This window comes from Ascidia mentula, chromosome 6 (genome assembly GCF_947561715.1).
Source record: "Ascidia mentula chromosome 6, kaAscMent1.1, whole genome shotgun sequence".
In the NCBI taxonomy this organism is placed as follows: Eukaryota; Metazoa; Chordata; class Ascidiacea; order Phlebobranchia; family Ascidiidae; genus Ascidia; species Ascidia mentula.
Window position 1 is genome coordinate 3,027,125 of NC_138571.1, and position 14,141 is coordinate 3,041,265.

General features: G+C 38.4%; 1 protein-coding gene across 3 annotated transcripts in view; it reads right to left on the reverse strand.

Annotated features, from left to right (window-relative positions):
- Positions 1-14,141, reverse strand: part of LOC145905314 (dynein axonemal heavy chain 5-like) — a 42,001-nt gene that overhangs the window by 13,650 nt on the left and 14,210 nt on the right. For all 3 annotated transcript variants that reach the window (XM_082992480.1, XM_082992479.1, XM_082992481.1), the window contains 33 exons: positions 13,923-14,041; positions 13,503-13,639; positions 12,808-12,970; positions 12,419-12,530; positions 12,166-12,294; positions 12,015-12,106; positions 11,757-11,864; positions 11,442-11,595; positions 11,086-11,282; positions 10,827-10,896; positions 10,546-10,674; positions 9,975-10,193; positions 9,628-9,774; positions 8,966-9,138; positions 8,498-8,676; positions 8,146-8,333; positions 7,645-7,839; positions 6,924-7,166; positions 6,326-6,498; positions 6,054-6,180; positions 5,636-5,828; positions 4,907-5,025; positions 4,385-4,475; positions 3,926-4,128; positions 3,467-3,616; positions 2,990-3,130; positions 2,745-2,867; positions 2,527-2,644; positions 2,173-2,318; positions 1,688-1,819; positions 1,310-1,450; positions 834-924; positions 99-247 (listed from right to left, as the gene is read on the reverse strand). In XM_082992480.1, coding sequence (XP_082848606.1) covers positions 99-247; positions 834-924; positions 1,310-1,450; positions 1,688-1,819; positions 2,173-2,318; positions 2,527-2,644; positions 2,745-2,867; positions 2,990-3,130; positions 3,467-3,616; positions 3,926-4,128; positions 4,385-4,475; positions 4,907-5,025; positions 5,636-5,828; positions 6,054-6,180; positions 6,326-6,498; positions 6,924-7,166; positions 7,645-7,839; positions 8,146-8,333; positions 8,498-8,676; positions 8,966-9,138; positions 9,628-9,774; positions 9,975-10,193; positions 10,546-10,674; positions 10,827-10,896; positions 11,086-11,282; positions 11,442-11,595; positions 11,757-11,864; positions 12,015-12,106; positions 12,166-12,294; positions 12,419-12,530; positions 12,808-12,970; positions 13,503-13,639; positions 13,923-14,041 — 4,851 coding nt within the window. The remainder of the gene's footprint in view (positions 1-98; positions 248-833; positions 925-1,309; positions 1,451-1,687; positions 1,820-2,172; positions 2,319-2,526; positions 2,645-2,744; positions 2,868-2,989; positions 3,131-3,466; positions 3,617-3,925; positions 4,129-4,384; positions 4,476-4,906; positions 5,026-5,635; positions 5,829-6,053; positions 6,181-6,325; positions 6,499-6,923; positions 7,167-7,644; positions 7,840-8,145; positions 8,334-8,497; positions 8,677-8,965; positions 9,139-9,627; positions 9,775-9,974; positions 10,194-10,545; positions 10,675-10,826; positions 10,897-11,085; positions 11,283-11,441; positions 11,596-11,756; positions 11,865-12,014; positions 12,107-12,165; positions 12,295-12,418; positions 12,531-12,807; positions 12,971-13,502; positions 13,640-13,922; positions 14,042-14,141) is intronic.

The following is a 14,141-nucleotide window of genomic DNA, read 5'->3' on the forward strand; positions in this document are numbered from 1 at the left end:
TCCATTTAACCAACAAATTTCTATTAAACCTAACTTTGGTTTGCACAACCATTACATTTACAAAAGTTTTCACTGATATAAAAAAACCTTGAAATCACCTTGAAGAAAACGAGGTCCATCTTCGACCCTCTGACGGTTTCGTTATATTGTTCCTGGAAGACTTTCAGCTTCTCCTCCAACTGACTCAATGATTCGATCGGTTCGTAGATCTTGGGTGCATCAAGATCCGCGTCATCATTTTCTTCCCCTGTGATAAGTGGTTGAAGATTAAAGTGAAGTTGAAAGTTTCGTGGCAACTTCTATTTAACACTTATCAGTCCAACCAATTTTCTTCCCGGCAAAATTCAACAATTACCAGGGCCGTGTATTTAAACCTTATAGAGAGCGACATGTTTCGTGTTTCAATCAGACAAATTCAAGTGAATATAAAACCACACTCTATTCGCACACGGGTAAAATCTGATAAAATTTGCTTAAAACGTAGTAAATCTAGATGTGTGCAGTGGTTCCCAATCTAAATTTCACCGCGTGCAACCTAAAAGTCCTGCATAGTTACTGCGAACCACTTTTATAATGCGATTGCACAAACACCTTTCTTTCGTCCCGTATGATTCCGAATAATTTTACCTTTTAATGCAAAGGTTAGTTTTCCTGCGCAAAACAGTTTTAGTCAAAAGTTTCCTCGTACCACCGTGATCCCTTTCGTTCACCACTAGTGGTTCGCGTACCACCGGTTGGGAACCACTGTCCAAAAGCAACTTATCCTATTATTCGTAACAAGGGGCGATGGAAAACAAACCTGTATGAATGTGTTGTATTACACAAATAGTTACCTGTTGCTTCTGGCGCTTCTTGCAAAAAGTCAACAAAATAAGGTTCCTGAGGCATTTTGCTGCTTGCTTCTGGCAATGTTTCCGCAACCATCTATTAAACACAATGCATTATTATGACGTAACAAACAATTCCAGAAAACAATTATATATATCTGCAGTTCAACATCATATGGCGAACGTTATTATTAATCAATATTTTATCGGTTTGTTTAAACCTAATTTGCAAATATAAATTACTGGCAATATCAATGTTTGAAAATTCATATCGTGGAAACGTTCATTAGAACCCTCAATGTCGTGTTTGCAGTTTAGCACAACCACAATATCAAATCTAATCGTCTACCTTCCTGTCAAAGAACATATACCCGGAATTACCAGGTTGGTATCAAACGAATACGTTTTTAAATCTTTTTCTCGGGTATTTGGTTTCGCATACAATCTTGTTGTGACAAACGCACCAATTCTATTGAACCAACCTTAACCAATGAGGCCTCGAACCAATCCTTGTCAGGTTGGTTTGTGAATCTGTCTGCGATCACACGATGACACTCGTGTTTCCACAATCCCATGAGAATTTCCTCGGACCGGCAGATGTCGCTGTTCGCCACCAATATACCCTAAAAATAAAATAACCCATTTTTAAGCGAAAATAATCGAGCTTTTTTTCTGCAAAATAAAATTACTGCAAGTGTTATGTTTACCAATGAAGGAAGAAGCATCTGATAAGAGCATATTCAATAAAAAATATGATCTATTTGAATAAGAAACTGATAATGCCGATTTTTCTGATTAATCTGCTGACATCAATCAAAGGTTTGTTTCTTCATTATTTCGCATAACAAGTTGTTTTTTACCTGCCAGATCCTGCTTAAATCTCTCAAGTTGAAGATGTAATGAAACTTAGCTGGGGTCGGAAGCATTTTCACCTTGGTAGCTTGCCACAAGCGGCGCGTGAGAGCAACCAATTGTGGGGCGAGACTCACAACCTGCAAAGGAAGTGGATTTACATAAACAAGTCATAATGAACAAATCCCTGTCACAATCATGAGGTTTACAGGTTTCGTTGGATCAGTCACTTTATCACGACAAGTCGGAGCAAGATGTGCAAAAATCAAGCTTCCGGTGAGATTTGAACTCACGACCCTGGGCTAACCAGGTCCAACGCTGTACCAACTAAGCTTCAGGAGCTCAGTGGTTTCACGGGGTATATTGTGGCCAAGGGACACTGGTGGGCAAGCACACAACTTGCCAGGCAACCTTCACATATACGTGCCAATCATGCTGTTGCATGAAACATTACTGCGATCCCTGTCACAATGATTGATGTTAACCAACTTACCTCAGGCTTAAAACCGCGTTCTTTGCAAAAGTATCCCTGTCCAATCGTTGTGAAAATCTTGTCAATAGAGTTGTTTGCTGGAAGTGTGCAGTTGAAAACACAAAACTGTTGCTTCAAACGCTGGGGGATATCGTTTCTACCGCCACCTAGAGGTCAAATATAAAAAGTGATTAGCGGTTTGTTAACTAACAGAAAAGTTGCTCTCTTTGTTTGTCAATCATAAACAGATTTATTGGTATTTCGCAGTTAGCAAATTTTGAGAAAGGTTTTTGTTTTAAGTAACCACATTAAAACTTGCACTTACAACGTCTTGCGTTATGGGATACATCGTCAAACAACATGACTAGATTTTACCTGGGTGGATCATAGCTGCAGCAAACTGAATGTCAACAATATTTGTGAAATCTCCCGGTTTGTCGAGACTGTAAAATCCTTTCATGGACATGAGTTGTCTCACGATCTCGTTCGTGATCTGCGTGAAAAAGATACATTACCTTTGTGATACGATTTCCAAAATTAAGTTCAGGTTATTCCGTGACACAAATCCCCAAAATGAAAATGTTATCACCAACCTGATCTCCCCATTCGTTAACAACGGGCATGTTTATGTCGTCAATAAAGACGGTCATCTTCTTTCCTGCAGGAGGTCCGTACGTTGTACCGACGCGTTTGTCAACGTAACTCTCAACTGTTCTCTACACAAATGATGTAAATTAGTAAGTTAGATGTACACCAGACAAAAGAGAATCACTGAGGTTTTGTTGAAAAGTTTACGGTTGGCCCTTGAAAAACGACAACGTCAATGGTTCAAAAATACCTGGTACATGTTCGGGGTAGTGGCGCTACTGAAGTTCAGGGCTTTGGTGAGATGCCTTTCCGGATCATATTTCTTACAGTAACCCTTGATCATCACGGTCTTGGCTGTACCTTGTTCACCAATGAGAAGCACAGCCTTTTCCTGAAATCAAGGAAATGTCAATTAATTTGAGTTTCATTTAAAACAATTGTTCATCGGTCTTTTGTAGGTTTTCTATTCAACAAACAACGGAGCCGATTAGATATTTTTTCTTCGCACAAGAAAAAGGAAACTGAACTGAAATTGTTTCAACAAAGAAATAAAAACGAGCATGGACCCGTCCGGTATTACTTTACAGGAGAAATTGGAATTGATTTCAAATAGAATCGTAATGGAGGTATGGTCACATTACTTTACAGGCTGCGATAAAACACAGTCATGCACAGATTATGCAAAAAACTTTTATAAAAAAAGCTATCGGCGTTGTAGAAGACAAACCTGCTTCATTATGGTCCCCATGAGAAAATCTGTCCTCACATTGTCGACGTTGGGGACTAGTATCCCCATGTAGTCAGGAACCGAATCTTTCGGGTAATTATAGTTAGGAACCCGTTTAGCCCAGTGCTCCCAAACACCTTGCTCGTTTACCTGAATAAAAAAAAATGAAATTGGCGATTGCGTTTTTTTTGTAATTGTTTGTTTATGTAATATTTCTATGTCAGTTTTGAAACAAATACGTTTTTCAATAAAAAAATAGCTTGATTTTTTTCCCTATATTTATTTAAATTAAATGATAATGATTCAGAACGCAATAATGATTCAGAAACACAATGTTTTGCGTCAAGCATTATTTTTTTTATTGAATGTACGTGTTGGAAATAAAAAAATATAGCCCTTGTTGTACTGATGTAAAATCATTGAGCTTGATTACAACATGCGATACATATTAATGTTTACCATGTACTCAAAGATTGTTTCATCATCTTTGACTGGAGGGATTTGGAGCTCGGGATTCGTCTTCTTGATGAACTCCTCCAACTTGGCTCTGTCATCCAGCTCTAGGATGGCACCAACCGACCACATGAGGGAAAAGAAGAAGAGACGACACAGATGATCCTTGCTAGGTTGGTGGCTCTGGTCTTCAGGACTGGGAATTAATCCTAAAAAAAACATTAAAAAAAATCTGGTAAAAGGCGTTGTGAGATATATTTATTCCTAAATGTGTTGACATCTGAAAAAACGTGAATTACTCAAGTTAAAATCGGTTGGCTTTTTTTCTCAGCAAATATATTTTCTAAATATGGTGATAAAAAAATCCAAAACACCCAGTGCGATGCAATAATAAAGAAACTGTCTTAACCAGAGAGACCTGTGATGCCATCAAGTGAAACAGTGCTGTCACAAATAATTGCTCACCTTGCAAAATATCTATGGCCTGTCGGATGTACATGCACTCAAGCATGGCCATTTTCGGTACAAGTTCGGAGAAAATGTAGTCGAGGGCAGCCTTAAAAGAACGTAGAAATATAACAAGAGACAAATGATACCTAGAGCAGAATAATTTCAATGATCTCTGATTGTTTATGCTTGAAAGTGTTTTGAATATTGTTAGTGTTTGATCATCTTAACAAACTTCCATGAAAGGCAATACGAATAAGCTGTTGACTTGTATATCTGTCTCGTGCGTAACATATTCCAGAAAACTGAAGGACGCAAGTCACATGAGATTAACCATGGGATGGTTTTCATTTTAAAAACAGAAATAATAATTACGCCTGTAACGACATCGTCAGTTTTTGAAATAGAATTTTATTTAAATCAGTTTTTAACACAAAAATCATACTGACGCAGATCGTCTGCACTTCTTTTAGATTTCTGGACTGATACAAAATCTGTTTGCTTCGTAAAAATTCAGAGCTGTAACAAAGTGTTTTTTACCTGGAAAATTGAATCAAACGATGTCCAGAGAATGTCGTTCTGATTCATTGGAAGAGTTTGGAGCCAACTTTTGACGATCGGTTGCCAGTCAAGCACTGAGGAACTCATAAACACCATTCCTATAACACGATATAGGTTAGAGACAACTGATTGAACTTGGGATCGAGTTAATAACTGATTGAAGAGATGAGAAACTAAAGGGGAGATAATAGCAGAGAAATGTCACATTTGACGGCGCATCGTTGAAGGTAATTGAACTAAAGGAAGAAAGACTGGTGGCACGGCAGCCAATCTGATGAACAAAAATCATTTCCCGGTCCAGGAAAGAGTGAGATTGATTGCAAATACAATCCTTCAGGAGGTATGGTGGCATTACCTTGCCGATGCAAATTTTGAGACTTTTAGGCCAAATAGAACACAACGTGGCATATTATTGCAGGTGGTTTGGATATTTAGCCCCAAAATACAAAGGGTTTTGACATTATAGCGTTTTTATCCTGGCAGTTAACTCATCAAAGGTGCGTTTTATGTTCGCAATGTACACAACACATCTTAGCAATGTGACTTGCCCCTATTCAAATAATGCGCAACTCAGAATGTGTCAATTGCGCTCATGGGGGTATTTGCGTGTTTCGTTTGCCTGTATAACCTGTATGTCGGTTGCATCATTAAGACTGGTTGTTACTTCAAGAATACAAAACAAACTACACATAAAGAAACTGGACTAACCATTCCTCGACACAGTAGCAGGTGAGGCGTTATCGATATTGTGAGGTTCAAACACGATCTTGCAGTTTGGAGCCATCGGGATTCGATCCCCGTTAGCGAGGGTCAGAGTCTTGTTATCATCCAACACTGAGTTTAGGTTTTCGATCCAAATTGCGTCGACGGGCCCGTCCAGAACCAACCAGATGTGTTCACCCTTTGGTTAAGCAATTTGTGATAAAATATATGTTTTTGATTCTTGGATCTTTTTCGGCCATCAAGTACTGCATGAGTAAACCAGTTTTAGGTCGAATAACTCTCAAAATTCATGTTTTAAAATTAACCCTATTTTTATGCAGTAGATAAAGTAAGGAGATTGGGATCATAAGGTTTGCAAACAAAAAATCTTTCAATTTCAGTTTTAATTTTGTTTTCTGAAAACCTTTTTGGCTTTGTGAGTTCTCCTCCACAGAGTCGAGAAGATTCCGTCTGTCCAATCATTTGTTGCCACGTCAAGAGTTCCGAACATCTGGGGAGCTGTGATGGCTTTCGGGTTCATACGCATCTCTCTGTGACGTAATAATTCTTTAAATTTCACCAGTTGTAATTTAGTTTATTTTGAGATTATGTTCCCCATAGTACAAAGTCCTTCGAAGTCGAAAAAATTCAAATGTAATTTTATTCGGTAACAATACTGCATTGTGACGTAATAACCTGTGTGGTTCGCCGCAGTCGGTCATAGCTTTCATGAGGATGTTAATGCATTTAGTTTTTCCAGCTCCACTTGGTCCCATGGCCATCATTCCGTGTCTCACTCTCTGTGTCTCAAATAACTGGATGAGCTTGAGGACCCATGGTGGATGATTGATTAGTCCCGTCTCGTGAACCTGAGAATGGATGAGAGATGGGTTTGTTTTGTGTGAACGGACAGATTAGGCTAAATATTGAATGACACAAATTGGGTGCGCGAAATAATAGCGGCTGATGTGGATCTTTGTTTGGAACTTGTTCCTGTGATTGTAAAATTTTCGGTTTAAATGAAACAAAAACAAACCTGTATTACACAGTCTAATTAAAAGTTTGGTCAACTTTAGTTAAACATGGGAACCAAAACTTGATATACATTCGTACACTTTTTGGTTTTGTTCAAAACTAGAAAAACGATTTTGCAACAAAAAGCACCATTCGGAAATTCTGCCAATGACAATTTAGGGCAAATTAAAACCACTATTTGTAGAAAAAATGGAAAACCAAAACCGAAATCAACAATCCTAAGTTCATTTTGTATTGGATCCCATTCTAGTTTTCTGACCTGTTTTTCAATGGCGGCTTCTAATTCCGGGTAACCCGCTTTATCCAGTTGGATTCCAGGGAAGAGATCGTTGATGAGGGAGAGGAAGAGCGGTTCGTCTTCATCCACAAGCTTGGAGAGGTTCATGTCCCGGAGGACTCGCATCACAATTGTCGACTCCGGATCTTCGGGGGAAGAGCGTTTTACGCCACCCAGTGTACGGAGGACGGAGAGGATGTTGCGAAGACCGAAATCGTAGTGGACCTAAAAGATGTATTTCTTGACAGTTTTGTTTCTAACAACAAGTTTTTTAGTTTTTTAGCGTTATTTTGTTCCTTGAGCTCATCAGTATTGGCGTATTGTGTAGTATTGGATTGTAACAAAGAGCATCAATATTAGCAGCAAAACTGTACAAAGGATAGAATTAATTTGCAAATTTGAACACCGAACGTTAAAAAGCAAGTTTTAAATTTTTGCATTAACAAGTTATATAAGAGAGAACCTAAGATGCCGAATTGTAGGCGAAAAATAAATATCAGAAACAACACAACGACAAATGTTTTAGGTGTATCTGATTCGTTATTGCTCATAAAGCTCTAGGGAGATTCGAATACTAATTTAAAAAGTTCTATCTGCTAGCAACTTACTTCGATAACATTACATGGAACGAAACGTGTTAAAGTTGCAATAACTTCAAGCCTAAATAAGATACGCTGTTAACAATTGAAAAGTTCCTCGTCACCTGTTTTGACAATTGTTCCTCGCACAACTTGTACAGTGTGTAAAACTTCTTGGAGAGGACAATGTTCTCAATAAAACCGCAGGAGGCGAGTTTGACTCGGATGATGATGCTACGATCAGGTACCATCATAGCAACAGGACGGAAGATGATCTTCAGGTTCTCTGGAAGTTCTTGTCTTCCAGCGTAACCGGGATTCTGGAGGAAAAATGTAAATTTTATGTAAGTTTTATTATTACTGCAAGAAATTCCTACCAGCTACATCTTGACAATGTAATTTGTTTACTTTATCCTTGAATCTTAAAGTTTAAAATCTATCGTGTTCCAAAGAAAAAAATATTACGTATAATAATCTGCTTTTTGTGTTTAAACTGTTTGTTGCTTGTTTGTTTTACCTGAAGGGAAACATCTAGTTATTGAAAATCATCCATACGAGTCATGTGACGAAATAACATCAATAATTCGACTAAAATGTATCAGGGGAAACCTGTATTAAAGACTTACCATTGTGAGGAAGATCCCGAACTCCTTGTCCAGATCCACAACATCACCGTCTGTGAATATGAATTGTGACTTCTTCATCTTTTTGCATTGCAGCACGATGGCGATCTGCTGTGCCGCCACGGATAAAACGGGAAGTTCAATTCGGTTGAATTCGTCGAAACACCCCCAAGATCCGGATTGAGCCAAACCTAATATTCAAATTCGTGCTTTGAGAAGGCGGGAAATTAATTTTTGAGGCAACAATTTTGTTTATTGGCGACGCAGTTATTACAATCTATGCACGGTTATTGTTGAAGATATCTTTTTTTACGATATAGGCGCATTTCAACATATTTTAAAGTCAAATATGAACCTTTGTAAATACGACCCAGTCCTCTGTAGTCCATCTGATCGGAGCAGTTGAAGACAACCACGTATTTCCCCAAACATTTTCCCATGTCTTTTGTTGTCTCAGTCTTTCCAGTTCCAGCTGGTCCGGCGGGGGCTCCCCCCATACTCATACCAAGAGCTTGTGCAAGAGTGATGTAACATCTGTACGGAAGAAAGAGATTTGTAGGAAAAAACATTCATAAATAGGTGAAGAGATAGTTTGCCCGGAGTCATGGCTTATGTGTTGTCGTATTAAAAAAATTGTGTAAGTATCGATTTTATGGATCATTGACGAGAGGGGCCGTTTGTTAAATTGTTATAGCAGATGCCGGACAATAAACGTTAAACAATAATCCTATAGTTTTTTCATACTTTCAACAAGTTTCACTCACACATCACTCCACTGTTCACAAGTATAATATCAACATAATTACAAGTTTGCAAATCTTACCTGTCAGTGAGTGGAGTGATGACCAGACGTTCGGTGCAACCCGTGTACTCGTTGCAATAATCGAAATCAACATCAGTAATTTGAACCAAACATCTGTCGGTGTCTTCCACAAAGTAGAAGCGGGATTGTTTCAACCATTCAAAGTCACTTGGGGACTTGATGTGCATTCGGAACTACAAGCAGAAATAAGAAGAGTGAATATTGAAATGATTTGAAACAAGCAGAAACAAAACAGAGAAAGAGTAAAACAAGAAGCCATGACGAAAACGTAAAGCCTGGTTACAGATAGAGTAAGTATTGTCCGACTGGAGCCACAGGTCATACATCTTTGATCAGACAACAAACGTTAAAATAATACTCGTTAAACCAATGTTAGTGATAATTGTCAACGTCAACAGATATTTTGGTCTTTTGTCCGAGCAAAACTCATCAAATTATACAAATATTTAACTATAATGGAGAGCTGTAGACAGGGTGTACCTGTAAGATCTCATCAGTTCAGTTGTTGACTGTGGCACTGTGCCATTTTTTACACTAGCGGGCACACTAATTTCCACTTTGTGGTACCTTACAAAAACCTCTGCATGTTTTAAAGGTACCTGAGTTCTTTAAGTACACCTGACAGAAGGTCTATGCAATATTGTCAAACAAAAGACACTCACCATGTCATCGAAGATATCACGTTGGTGGACGTGGATTGTGACAAGGGTTTCAAACTTTGTTCGTTCGTATTTGGTAAGTTCCATTGTTGTCATTCCGATCAGTTCGTTCAACATGTCAAGAAACCGCTGGTTCATGTTTCCCATCGCCTGAAACAATAATTTACTCCACACTTAAACGGGACTTTCCCCCAAGGAAAACATGCTTGTAAATTGAATTTATTTTCATAACGTTTCATTTTTTTGTATTAAATAAAATTTTACTAAAACTTTCTGTAAAGTCGAGTTTTTTTTATGGAAATAACTTTCAAATAACAATGAGGCAACGTGGTGTAGTCATAGCAACGCACCTTCTTATCCGACTTCGCGTTGCCAAGAGCAATTTCCGCATCTCTTGTCCACAACATCTGGATACCAAGAAGACCAACCTGGGCAGGGAAGACATTCTCGAATTCGACAAGTTTGAACGATTGTGTGTCGGCAATCGCCTGCCACGCTTTCCTTATCACCGCATGAACAGTTGAAAGAACCATGTCCAGTAAATTCTTCAACCAAATTTCCACGTTGCCCTGGGAACGATTATTTGATAGAGTTGAATGTGAGAATCGTGCTGATTTGTTTGAAAATGTTAACATCGGATTCAATGACGTTAAATTGTCTAATTACGCTTCACATATAAACAGGCTTGCTTTAAAACTTGCTGCAATTCCATTCGTCACGTAACAAATAGTATTAAATTTACTATGTTTTACACAAATTAAGGGAAAAAACGTTTCATCACAGTTCGCAAAGCTAAAAAAACAACCAAAAAATCTACTGTTTACCAACTTTTGAAAGAAACGCTGATCTCCGCAAGATGTATAAAAATTGTCGTCAAAACGTCAGAAACCATAGAACTTAAACTGTACTAATTCAACAAACCTGGGCAACCACAGCTTTGTCCAGTTCCATAACCTCGTCCTCCTGTGAGCGGAGTTTTATAATCCGGTCGTAACTTTTCTCGTCGAAGTCCACTTTGTAAACATTGTCGAATAAACTCAGCAAATGTGCCTGAAAAATGACAAGCAGCAAATTTTACAAATGTTCAGATACGTCACTTACAATTTGCATCGGAAATACGTGAGAATTAATCCACGTGATCAACGACTTTCCAATTGTTGGGTAACTTTTTGTTACGTTTTCTCTTTACAAAATCTTGTTACCTGGATGGTGTGGGAGTCGCTTGCTTGACCAAGGATTTCAAGTAGTGCCGGATCAGATACAAAGAAAAATCTGCACAATTATGTGAAAGGTTTATATATGACATTTTCACATTTGACAGTTTGGTTTAAACGAACATTTCGATACAAGGGACAAGCGTATTATAGTAATATAAATTATTTATGTGAAAGAATGCCAAAGGTTTGTTGACAAATATCAGAATATTAAAATCAACACATGTTGTTTTTGTTGCCATCACACCTGGGGAAGAGAAGTCGTTTTTTCTCGAGGTACCCGGTCAGTGACTTCTGACACATTTCAAGTTGTTCGAGCAAATGTGGAAGCAACTGAGCGAGAGTGTCGTCCCCCATACAACACTGGACAACATTCGTCGTCTCGTGTGCTTTCTGCATTATTTTCTGCCACGATTTATCGATGTTGGCAAACCTCTTCGCCTCCTGTCAACCACATTATTTGTTTGAAGTTGTGTGTAAACTACTTGCTACGCAAATGTTTTTCGTGAGAATGTTTGTTGCCACAACACTTTTCAGGGCTTAAAAAGTTTATTCACAACTATTTTATGAGCAGCTGTATCCAAATTTAACACAAAGCTGTACCTGAGGCAGTTGTTTGGCGATGTCGCCTCCAACGAAGACAGCTTCCAGGTAAACCCACAAGTTCTGAACAATCAACCAGTTCTCAATAATCTCTGTGGTTCCGGATAGTTTGTGAACCCAGCTCTGGATCTGCGGCTTGAACGGTGCATTGTATCTTTATGTGCAAATAAAACACAGGTTATTTGGTTTCGAATTATTGTACATCATCGTCAGTGTATCTTCGTGGCAGTTACTACCCAGGTAGTTTCTATTTGCTTTATGACATTCGGTTTTATCGTCAGATTTTCTTTGCAAAAGAAAAAAACTTTTATTCACCTGTTGCTCATGAGCGATGCGAGAACCATGAGAGAATCTTCCATCAGAGCCACAATCTCTTGGATATCTGCTCCTTTCAGAAGAAGTTCGCCCCTCGCTTTAAACTGACTGCAAATTACAACGGAATATTAAAATTAGTCTTTTAGTACAAAGTTCCAATTGGATGAGCGATCAAGCTATTGTGAATACACAATCAAAAATACTTCGGTTGTTGGATTTATTTATACTGTTGTAACATTTTCGGAGTTAAAATCTTGCCTGAAAGTAAAAACTTGTGTACTCCAATCCGCAACAACTTGCTTCAATTTTCCTTCGATATCTCGTTCTTTCACTGCGCTGATGCAGACGTCCTACAAGGAATTATAACTTTCGTGACAAATTTATTCCTAATTCAAATAACGATAATTACCTCAATGTCTTCCTTGTTCTCGAGAAGTGGAGCTTCCATAATATTCCGAAGCTGGAAATTCTCGTTCTCTACGTCAAAGGTGTGTGACGTCAGTTTCGCGATGCGTTCCCAGTGACGCATCATCATTGCCTGGTAACACAAAATGGATAAGAATAGTCAGCTTTTTTGTATTTTTTTGAGCCCTGCGCTAATGTTTCTATATTTAGCCACCACAATTTGCATGATTATTAACTTCCACAAGAGGAAAACTCACTTTGTTTGACATCATTTCCAGCAGGGGACAGCATTCGCTGAAGTCATCAATCTTTTTCTTAAGATCGAGGAAAGCATCCCACTCCTTGAGCGCTTTGGGCAGTTTGCGGCATCTGGGCAACAAATACATGTTATCACACACGAACTTACAAAATATAGATGGTTCAGCTGAATGTTTATACCGTAGCAGGGATTTTTAAGAGGCATTTATTTGATAAAGTTTGTCACAGGGCTTTTCATAAAGTTACAGTATCGTGGAAATACTGGAATCATAGAACCCAGTAAAATGACCAACAGAAAGAATAGAAACAGTCCCACAGAGTGCGCATTCTTTCGTCACGACGGAGAAAGTTAACTCAACACACAGTGGAAACTCGATGCACTAAATACTTGTTTTGGAAGTCAAGTAGTTCTTGATTAATTTTTTCAATGTCCAATTCCGCCCACAAGATGTCGTAGTAACCGTTCACGCTGTCGATGACGTTGTTGTACAATCCGTACAACTTCTGAAGAAGAGAGAGTTCTCTCTTGATCCTCTGCAGATCCGGATAATCTGCAAAATGAGTATATTTAATGAGAGTTTTAAATAGTAGTGAATAGGTTTTAACAGTGATGGCAGTTGCAGATTTTTGACATGAACAGTAAATCCAGGCCTAACTAAAAATACAAAGGAAACTGAAACGAAAGAGTTTTGCCAAAACTATTTACAGATATTTTTGTTGTTTGCAACAAAGTCGAGTTTTAATTTGAACAAGAAAGGCAAAGCTAATATGCTTTTATAAATTATGCGCAAAAGTTTCAACTGTGCCCATCGTCAGTACACTGAGGTAGGCAGGCAAAAATAACAACCTCGCCAGAGCCAAATCACGTGACAGCAGCCACACCAGGAGGTCTTGGCAGTGACGTCACTTCAGATGTGACGAGCTGCAGTTAGCTTTGGTTTTCTGGTTTAAATTAATTAAATAAACTCCAAGTTTTTGCACCTAAGCGAGATTTGACTTCTCACGAAAGAAGTGTGAGGGGTAATAATAATAACGTTCCATTGCGTCATTATCAGCAACTGTGATGTCATAAAAGAAACGTACCAGTGACAGGTAAACCGAACAACTCCTCCCCTCCTGAGTAAGTGACGTATTTTCTCCAATGTTCATCGAATCTGGTTTGGAAGATTTGGAGGCGATCGCTCGCTTCACGTGGCCGGATACCTTGCATGTTTGGACCCCTGCAAAAACGTAAAAATTTTACCACCGTAGTTCGAGCCCAAAGCGAAGTTGACGAATGATTTCCACTTAGAATATACGTCAAGAATGACAAGAGTAACCGAAAAGTAGGCAAAATTACACATTTAAAAATATACACAAAGCAGCCTGTGCACGTGAAAAAGCAAAAAAAGTGCATGCAGCTAACAAAACAGGTATAAAAGTATTTGCATAATGTTGTTCCTTGGTTATCATTATTTACTCTATTGCTTTTGTAAAATCGATACTCAACCAAACATTTCTTACTTTAGATCATAATCCCTGTAAAAGTCAGCTGTATCCACATGGAATTTTTCCACGCCTGTAAGCAGATCTGTTTTGAAGCCAGGTTGTACACGTAATAATGTGCTTTGTGTCGTCACCACCTGAATATAGACCGTAACGTTTTCAACTGATACAGAAATGCTACATTTGTTCCGGGCAACAACACAGTGTCGATTTTAAGAGAAACTATTTACTTTTTTA